Source organism: Phalacrocorax aristotelis, chromosome 9, assembly GCF_949628215.1.
Source record: "Phalacrocorax aristotelis chromosome 9, bGulAri2.1, whole genome shotgun sequence".
Taxonomy (NCBI): domain Eukaryota; kingdom Metazoa; phylum Chordata; class Aves; order Suliformes; family Phalacrocoracidae; genus Phalacrocorax; species Phalacrocorax aristotelis.
In genome coordinates, this window is record NC_134284.1 from 1,356,592 (window position 1) to 1,366,977 (window position 10,386).

Genomic DNA, 10,386 nt, shown 5'->3' on the forward strand with positions numbered 1-10,386 from the left:
GTGCACAGACAGATGAAATCCAAAACACACACTTACTTTTGAAGCTAAGGGTATTATACAGTATGAAAGTTACAATGAGTAGCACATATTACGAGCCTGTGTGAAGTCTTTACCATTTTGAAAAGGCTTCCAGAGACCTGTCCTTGTGAGATCAAAGAGATCTCAACTCCTTCCTGGGAGACAATTTACTCCCCAAAAGGATGCCAAAATAATTTCCATGTGCTCTCTAGTTTTCTTCCGCAAAACAGCTGATAAGCGCTATCTTCCTTATTTACAGAAGTAGGTCAAAAGTATAGACTCTTCCTGGCAGAAATACTGAGCAGCACATACACGATGGATCGGGGTTTTCCTGTGTTCTCAGGACCCTAGACATTTACCCTGCACCTGTTGGTCTCTAGCAGGAACTTTCTGAAGAAGCTCAATAACATCATCTTCATTCAGTGCCAGAAGATTAGTGAGATGATGAAGAGAGTACACTGCAGTGTGGCAATCCAGACTGTGCAAGTGTTGCAAAAGAGCCTTCCTTGGGATAGTAATACTGCAAGAGAGAACAAACAAAGAGGTGGCGCAACCATATGTAGGTGTCTCAGCCATGTTTAAAGATGTATGTCCCACTCTAATTCTGATTCAACAAAACTATTGCAGTTAAAAAGAAAAACAAATAGCATAACTAATGCCCATGAAGCAATTTCGAGAGCTTGTGACATACTAGGATATGATTAGCCAAGATTCACAAAAAAACACAATTTCTATTTGCATACATAAATTGACTAATAGGCAGATTTGGCAGGACAGTTTGGAGAAAGTCCTTCTGATCATTTTACCTGTTTTGCTGTATGCACCATTCAAGAACTTCCACCTGAGCCCACAGCCCATCACAGAAATCTTTCAGTACTGAATCATTGCACAGATCCTAAATAGAAAGACAAATAAAAGAATCCCTTTACAACAAATCCTCTACTCAGAGAGCAGAACTAAGCCTGTGTCACATATGGGATGTTCATAAGACTTTATCCAGATGGTAACTTTCAAGTACAGAACGTTGCCAGTTTTATTACAAAGCCAGCAAGAAAGGGCTATTCTGAAGGAGCATCAAAATCAGGCAGCCTCCACTCAACACACCAACAGACCGTGGAAAAGTGGCTACATTCCTTTTCAAGGTTAGCTTTGAAAATGCAAATTAATGTTTCTTAGTATCAATCTAAGACACTAACTTCCAGAGCTAATCATGCACTAGAACAGATGATATACTGGGTAGCAGACAGTTACTCTCTTTTTCCATGTGCCCTTCTACTCTAGATGCTTGCCTGCTAAAATCATATTGAAGACTTTCACTTTGCAGAGGCTATTGAATAGACCTTCAGTCTATTACTAATAGATGGTAACTCCAATACCAGCCCAGATCTTCCCCAACGATCCAGCACTGCAAGGCTCCCTGTCTCCCCACCTCTGTCGTCCAAGCCACTTGCCTGCAGGCAGGCATCATCTGAACTGCAACTACACCCTCAGAGTTAGAACCCTCTCTCTTCTTCAGAGATGAAGACTCCCCCCAAACAAGATGGATCTTTCAGTCACCGCTCCTGTCATTTATCATTTCTTTTGGAGAATAGGCATGGGAAATTTCCAAGCTACCATGCTGCTGAACTCGGGTTATTTGTGACCAGAATTAGTCACTATCCAGGGACGACCAAATGGCCCCAGCTCTTTTCAAAACTAATCAACAGCCATTGATGTCTTTCTCATGTTAACGGCAAAGGCTGAAGAGCTTATGCAAGAGAAGCTTTCAGAATCTCCTGGGCATTCATACTCCCCTCACAGCTGAGGAATAAGAAGAAAGGCATGTGTCCAATGAGAGTTGTTACACACAACTGTACATCTTAGCTTCTTTAATTCCATTTTGAGAAAGATTAACATTCTCACTGGAAACTCCAGTTTTACTTAATTTATATGTTTGCAAACAAATTGCATTACCTGGACTCAGACTGGGATACTGCCACTTGCTTTCTGCTGATTTACCTGAGTTTTGTGAAGAGTCCATAGCAATGCTTTTGCTGATTCCAAGCTTTGACAATGAGTCCATCCTAGCAATACCAAGAGGCGGCTAAGGGGGTTGAATTCTCTCCTCAATAAGCTGTTCAGGCCTGAATAGTCTTCTCTTTTCAGTAAAGTTAATGCAGTAACCTAGGAAACAAAAAAAAAAAGTATTTATCTTTCCAAAATGCAGAGACCCATAATGCCTGACAGGTTATGTGAGTAGCCATTTCAATAAATATTAGCTTCACTAAAATAGTGACGTTCTGCATCCGGAATTTCCCTAAACCTGTATTTTCCAAGCCATCAGGTTACTCTTCAGTAAAACTGTCATGTGGGAAAACACATAATTTCAAATAATTACTACAGAGCCAATTCACACTCCCTCACTACATTATCTTTACATCCTTTCTATTGATTATATCTCTGTCAAGGGCATTATGCAAGAAACTTGAATGAGCACATTATTTAGAAGTGGAAATACGTTCAACCTTAAAACCTCACACTTTAACAGTGACCACCTACCTGTATTCTATTTCTTCTATCTATGTAAATACATTCAAATAATTTAATTCATACCCGAGTATTTTCACCAGGTCTTCAAGCTCTTTAAAACATGAATTTTACTGTGCAAACTAGTCTCACTGCCCCAAGTCTACCAGCATCAGAAAAGCAAAGCAAAGCAACAAGCTCAAGGTCATGGGGTAAATCAAGTGGTGTATCCACCAAAATTACAAGCAGAACACAGGAATTCTTAAATCCTGAAGATCTAAACTTCAGCCTGCATGCAGCTGAGCTTTTCCAAAAACTCTGTGTGTTTTGAGTTCATCACACAGCTGAAAGCAGCCGAGTTATCACCAGTTACCTCCTTGTTCCTACAAGTCATGACCCCTACTAAGCACTATTTGAATACAAAACACTTCTGTGCACCACCAAGGTATGCTCAATACAGGGACTGTCTTTAGCCACCATTATGTTTTCCTCTTAATGATTTTATGGCCATACCAGAATCTGTTCCAGGAAGTGCTTGCTGCTGCTTAAGCAGTAGAAATAGGCTGTCTTCCAAGAAGGAGCCTCCCTGGGATATGAAAACAAATTCATCACAGTTCGCTCTGTATCCAGCTGCTCAGGTGAACCTAAAAAACATCACAAGATTACCTTCCAGTACAGAGGGGTACCTGTGAAAGAAGCATAGTTGCTATTAATTTAAACTGAGAAACACTCAATATTTCCTCAAATACTAACCAGCTGTTATATGTTAACAGTTAAGGCTCTCAGATGTTGTTACTGGATAACGAGAAAGCCAAGCAGAGACATTCGACAGAAAATAAACAGGTCAGATGGGAAACCGTCTGGATAGTTGTTAACATAGCAAGAGCCTGTTCAGCACACAGGTTGTTTGCATTAGCTCAGGTCACACTGCCTTTCTTTCTCTAGTCATACACATCTTATCTGTCAGTGCATTAATTCTCACTTGTGTTGAGACACTACACTGCTTTGCAGGGCCGTACGAAGGACTTGTGCAGCACAGGAACTTCTCAGATAGTTGCAAAACAAGAATTAAACAACTCCCAGTGAGAGAGAAGGTATCCATATCTCCATTTCTCTTCCCCCCATGAGGAAGCACCAACTGTAGTTATTATCAGAAATGTCAGAGTCTGCCACACCACACCAGCCTGAACTTCCCTCAGCAATCCCTATGAGTGAAGGGAGGAGAGAGGATACAAACCCCACTGACTTATACCTCTGTACAGAGGCGAGCAAAAGAAGGTGGGCATTCTAACTTTTCCCTCCTTGCACACTCACCTGCTACTTTCCTGACAACCGCACAGGCACCACTCACCATTCAGCTTCAAATGAGAAGCTCAACTAAATGTACTAGTCATAGGGAGCTAGACAGAAGCTGTAAAGTTATAACCAGTACAAAAAACAACAGCTGGGCTCTGGAAAGCGAGCAGGTAACCAAATTGCATCTTCTTTCCAGCTGGGATATTGGCACACTCAACATCTTCCACTTCCAGAAGTTTTCTTTTCCACTATTAAGGGGTTTGAATGTTTTGGGATTACTAAGGTAGTTGAACTGTTATTGGTCAAAACCAGAACATCCCCCAACACAGATGACCCCAAGCTGGAGCTGAACCAATAAAAACTTTATATACATATGGAGAGTCAATTTTCTAGTTACGAGCAAGATCTCCAGAAGGAGAAATGCTGAGCAGATGAAAATAGAGCACAACAAGGGGTGGTAAAGGAAGCGCTCACAAAAGAAGTCAGCACAGACTGCAGAAGCGTAGGGAGAGCCCTGGGGTACCTATGCCAATTTAAGTCACTTTAGCATAATCTTTTACAAGACTCCATGGCTTGTTAAGGCACCTAAGCAAGGACACTGCCCAACTTCTTGACAACTTGCCCATTTAACACCTCAATGGCTGTGTTAAACAAGTAATTAAAAAAAAGCAAAAAGTGAAACAAACCTTTTCGTATTGATTTTGACACCAGAAATTTTTCTCTTGTTTTTTCTATGAGAACACTGCTATAGAGGCTTAACAGGCCATGGCTCTGTTTCCTCAGCATGCAGCTTAGTAGCTTCTCCTCCCTCAGTGGGCTCCCCTCAGCCCAGCATACATCCAAGAGCTCCCTGAAGAGGCGCCGTACTTCATCTGCCTGATGCTCCACCTCAAAAGTCACTATACTAAGAGCAGCGTAAATTGTATCTACTAGTTCTCTTTGATCTAGTTCTGCTGAAATCTCAGAACTGCACTGAAGTCTCTGCAGAGATTTCAAGGAATCATGAAGAAATTCAACAAAGATGTTCTGTAGAGAGCAATACTGCTGGAACGAGGAGCTGTGTGCGCCTTGTTCCTCCTGGAAGAACTCCAGCAGTGCTTTTGCCCTCTGGGGAGCCCGCAGCAAAAGCTTCCGGAGAGCTGAAACAACATCCAAACTGAACCTGTGAGAACAGCCATCTCTTCTTTTCCTGTCTGTGACGTGGTTTTTGTGGGTGCACTCAAATGCTTCAAACAGTTCCTGATAGGGAAATAATAAAAGTAAGCGTTTCAAACTCCATTAATAATATGAAATAAATTATTTTTAAAATAGGAGAAATTTGAAAGCAAGAAGATAAATCAATCCAGAAACATCATATTACCTATGAAATCCATTAATAATGATCCAATTTGTCCAATACCCTTCCTAGAAGGGTGAATATGCCTGAATATGTAACAAAATGTAAAGAATACTATAATACACAACTACGCTACATAAGCCATGCGCTCATAAGCGGGTTACCTTAGTTCACAGGAAGCTCCTATTGAACGGCTGAAGCACTACCGTATTCTACCTCTTAGTAATTATTGATGTGAATGTATCTTTGCAAGTCAGTACAAGCACAATGTCTTTTTTTTTTAATCCTACTTTTCCAGATTCATACCATCTATCTACCAACTGCATCATCCTCATCAACACTAATTTTTCAAACTTGGTTAAAACTGGCCAACAGATTCAGAAGCCGTCTCACAGACTTCTTTCTTAAGCAACAATAATCTTTTCTTTCTAACAGAAGCAAACCTACAATTCCAGAACTAGGAAGGGGAAAAACAAACAAACCAACCAACACCAATTAGCTCTCCCAGTAACAGGTGGGAAGGTGAATAGCAATTCAGCAGCACTTGTCGCACTTCTGGAACTATGTGAGTGCTGTCCTTGGCTGGAAGGGACAACTAAGGGAATATGGAGGGGAGAGGTGGTTGGTGTGTGCAAAATGTGATAATATTAGCAGCAGAAGGCAAGTCCACAACATCTTTTTCTTTATTTGCTGCATCAAAATATAAGTCTACCTACTAACATGTCTCTGACAGTAACTGTGACATAGATATGAGGTTGCTGAATCTCCTATTTCTGTGCAACACTTCAGACAATGGTGGAGTCTTTTATGACCTTGGAGGTTAGATGGTACATATACAACTTCATTAGTCATTAACAGACTTCAGGTAGATTTATTTTAATCAACAGTCAAGTCTACCTTGCTTGCTTTCATCCTGTAATTGCTAATTCTGTATCCTTAGAGAAATACTGAACATCTTTTCCTTATTCATAATTAAAAGCTGAAAACAGCCTCTGAATATAATAAGTGCTCATTTTCATCTTAAAAAAAGGCAAACAAAAAAAAAATATTTTAACAGTTAGAACCTATATGACTAGAAGCAACATCTGAGGACATTCCACACACCTTGTCAGGTCCAATTCTGTTGTAACCAACACCAAATTAGGACAGTTCTACAGTTAGTAACCCTCCTGATTTTCTGCTCTATACTTGCTTTTGAATCCACGTTTGCATATTTCCATGTATTTCTCAAATAAATCAGTCTGCATGATGGGTTCTGGACCTCAGAGCACACATCATACCAATTACCAAATAACGTCAGTAGTAAGAGTAGGGTACCCAAAAACTTCGAGGAAGGTGGCAAAGGGGTGCAGAGGACATGAAAATGAAGATCTTGGGAGGAAGAAAAAGAGAATAGACATACTTCTAAAATGTGCTTGCTGATTATGGTTTACTTTGGCTCAGAGTGGGTTTTAGCTTTATGATTACTAAAGGTATCTATAGAGATAAGACTGTGGCAAGTAGCTGCAATCGGGACCAAAGTGTGTTAGGAAGACCACATAGAAAAGCTTGTTCCTTGCCTGCCTACAGCCTCCCCTCTAGCCAGAGGAATCACTTGCAGGCACATTGGATTAACTTCAGAAAGGGATCTCAATTACAGTCTCTTTCAGTTGCCTAGAAGATTATTAACACATTAGAATCTCAGGTAGTCAAGTTAGCAGGAAGCACTAACTTCAATCCCAAATCCTGATAAAGCTGGACATCCTGCATAACTAACAAGAAGTAGGGCATACAAAATAGCTCACCTTCAGGACTTCCTCAGAGACATCTTTCTGTAGTTCTTCCAAGAACAATAAAAATTCAGTTTCTCTCTGAAGAACAACCAGAACAGTTTTCTGAAACAACATATAAAAGAATGGGAAATACGTTAGCCAGTAAAACTTTGATTTATTTACATGACCATATAAACATAATCTTAATTATTTCATTAACATTTTGAGACAGACTGAAATATCTCACTGAAGATACCTAATTCTCAATTATTCCACATTTAGGTTCTGCTCCTGCTCCAGTGGATTCCATTTATCTGTACATTTGGAAACAGAGGAAGTGTTATTTTGTCAGGAATTAAAATCTCAGAGACATCTTTCCTCAGAAGGTAAAATAAAAAATGCAAGTGTAAGTAGAGACACAGGCAAATGAATTTTAAAAAAAAGTATGATCACACATCCCAGTGTACCAATTTAAAAAAAAGGAAAAAGCCTAGTTTCCCCTTTACTCATTAAACATACTGCACCTGTCTGAAAACCACAACACAGAAAGAATATCCCTCACCGTCTAAAGCTTATAAAGACTTGCCTGATGCCTGAGCTATATCATCTTTAATGTAAGAAAGGTGCTATGCAAATACAGAAGGTGAAAAACACATGCCTTCCATTTACAGAAATGCTCAATGCTAAAATGCCAACTTCTGTTACCTAAACATCAAAAAAAAAAAATCCCAATTTCTGTCTCCTGTGCAGAGAAGATTAACAGTTTTTTCATGACAAGTTTGTTAAAAGCAAAAGCAATGCACCTCTCCAGCTACCTTGAGAACTTAATTCTATGAAACATGGGAAAGCCTATAGCTTAAATAAACAACTAGGCAGACATTTTGCACTTGGAAGTCAGCTAGATGTTTCTGTACCTGATTCCTGGCAAGCCATTTTTCCAGCACAAGAAGCCAAAGCCATGCAGTTCTCCATGGGCTAGAATTCTGTCCCCATCTACAAAAGCACATACACTCAATTATACAAGGTCATTCCTATCTCCAAGATCCAGGAAAATACTGTCAGGGGTCATTTTGATTTTTATGTCTTTGTGCAAGACAAAACCAAAGATGACTAAATAGCTGAAGATGAGTCAGACAGGAAGAGAATGCAGAGAAACCAGAATATTGGTATTACTTACACATTAACACAAAGATTTTTGCTATGCAAGTAACTGCTTCTAGATCTGACAAATACCAACACTACTGCCACAGTTCTTTGATTCAAAACAATTAAATCTATTTCTGATCTAAAGTTCAGTCTGTATAGCCCTCTTTGAGTAATTCAGCAGATTTCTTCGAAATCTGAATGCTCACCAAATACTGCTATTTCCTGTTCTGTCTAGTTCTACCTGAAAAAATGAAACTAAGTTTTAGGTCACAGCAGCACAAGTGCAGCTCTTTGTCCAAACTAAAACTGAAGTAACGTAGTAATCAAACAAAGAATGCTTCTAGTTTCCATCAGATTTTCATGTGCTCCAGTACTTATATGCCCATTCCAAAACCTACACAGTTAGGGAACATATTCAGTACTGTCAAAGGGACTAGGAAAAGCAAAAAGCACAAGTTAGTTTATTGGCCTTTAAAAATCTCAGCACTGCTAAAGCCTTTAGTTAGGCTTTAGATAGCCCAACTATCAAAGATTAAAAGATCAAAAATGTTTGTCTCACACAGCTGTTAGCAATTTTTATCTAACCATGTGCACGCCTTCCTCCAGACCCCTTTAATTGCTGTCAGCGTAAACTGTTTCTTAGAACCTTTACCAAAATGTTACACAAATTTTCATGCAAAGAAGTGCGACCATCTGCGTAGAGAGGGGGAATGCCAATGTTCTCTGACGTGCTAGAAAGTCACCCTTCATATGCACCTACCTGAAAAGCAGAGACTAAAACTAACTAGGATTGAGCAAAATCAGTGCCATTTCAAAATCCAGTGCAAGAGAAATAAGAAATCAATAGCACAATCTGAACTTTTTAGAGCTTTTTTTTTTGAAATTGGAACGTCTTTCAACAGCTGTAAACAAGGGAACATTTTAAATAACTACAGTGCCGATCTTGGTGGTTCCATTTCCAAATTAACCAAAGCTCAGTGTCAAAGGAACGTTATTTCAGGAGATGTTCCTTCTGATTATTATCCTTTAGTAAAATCTAAAGAAATCAGTTCTGAAATGCTTCTAAATAGTTTTTAGCTTGTATCAATCACCATGTCAACTGTGTAAATGAACAGAGCTCATTATCCCAGTGGGCTGGGCAGCCTGCTAAGTGCTTGGGCAGTGATAAGATGTCGACGATAAGATAACAGCACATCTAGACACATCCAAGACACCTCAGTGCTGAAGCAAGTGCTATTTCCCAGATTTCACCTCCCACAGCAGTAACTGCTGCTCCCCATGTCACACTCAAGTCTACCAAACCAAGGCAGTACCTTACTTACCTCACCCCCACAGGACAAGCTACTAGAGCCTGAAGAATTGCTTCCACCTTCTCAGGGCCATCCCCATGCAACTGGCTCAGCTGGGACACACAGGCCTGCGCAAGCTCCCAGTCTCCATGCTGTACGCACTCGCGGAAAAACCCAAAAAGCTGCTCCAGGGAGACTGCTTCTTCATTTCCAAAAGCATGCATCTTCCCAGGACAAGCAGGTGACTCTGGGTAGGGTAACACATGCAGATGCCGTAAGGGCACGCTGGGGCACCACCTCCGACTTCTTTGCACTTGACAGCATGCCCTGGATAGGGACAGGCAGAGAGCCCAGGCCAGGCCTCTGGGGCCTTCTGCCTACACGGGCAGGGACAAGCGGAGAGCCCAGGCCAGGCCTCTGGGGCCTTCTGCCCACAGGGGCAGGGACAGGCGGAGAGCCCAGGCCATGCTTCGGGGGGCTCCTGCCCAACAAGGAAGCCCCGCGGGCTGACAAGGTGGCTGCCGCTCAGCCGTGACCACCGCGCCGCGGGCGCTCCGCCTGGGGGAGCCCAGCCCAGTGGCCCGCCCGGTGCTCCCGCCGCTGCACGACCCCCAGGCCGCCCGTCCCGGCGAGGAGGGACTGTCTTTGCGGGCGACGGCGGCCACTCGCCCCAGGCCGCGCGCTCTGCCGCGCACCCGCCCGCAGCCTCGCCCTCCTCCGCAAAGTCTGTCCCGGCTCGGCGGCCCCCGGGGCCCATCCTTGCGCGGCCGGCATTACCTGGCGGGGCAGGACGCGGTCACTCCGGCAGCGCCGGGCTCTACTGCACAGTTCCGGCACCACCACGCCTCGGCGTCGCCATCTTGGGCACCGCCTCAGCTGACCACGCCCGCCCATTGGCCGAGCTGCGGCAGAATGTAAATAAATCGCCATTTTTCTTTGGAGCGCTTGACACCGCCTCGGGAATCCAGGCGGCGCAAGCACCGCCCTCCACGCTAACCACGCCCACCTCCGCCCACCGACACGCCCCACTGCCTCCTATTACCAC

The 10,386-nt window shown here is 42.4% G+C and overlaps 1 protein-coding gene across 6 annotated transcripts in view; it reads right to left on the reverse strand.

The window, feature by feature from the left end:
• The window catches only part of ZFYVE26 (zinc finger FYVE-type containing 26), a 52,183-nt gene extending 41,828 nt beyond the window's left edge, over nt 1-10,355 (reverse strand). For 5 of the 6 annotated variants that reach the window (XM_075103142.1, XM_075103140.1, XM_075103141.1 and 2 more), the window contains exons 1-9: nt 10,119-10,355; nt 9,375-9,588; nt 7,821-7,899; nt 6,940-7,029; nt 4,506-5,058; nt 3,037-3,167; nt 2,017-2,181; nt 825-913; nt 378-538 (exon numbers count right to left, since the gene is read on the reverse strand). In XM_075103142.1, coding sequence (XP_074959243.1) covers nt 378-538; nt 825-913; nt 2,017-2,181; nt 3,037-3,167; nt 4,506-5,058; nt 6,940-7,029; nt 7,821-7,899; nt 9,375-9,565 — 1,459 coding nt within the window. In that variant the 5' untranslated portion in view covers nt 9,566-9,588; nt 10,119-10,355. The remainder of the gene's footprint in view (nt 1-377; nt 539-824; nt 914-2,016; nt 2,182-3,036; nt 3,168-4,505; nt 5,059-6,939; nt 7,030-7,820; nt 7,900-9,374; nt 9,589-10,118) is intronic. The other variant, XM_075103143.1, reaches the window with a different exon arrangement.
• Nucleotides 10,356-10,386: the final 31 nt, after the last annotated feature.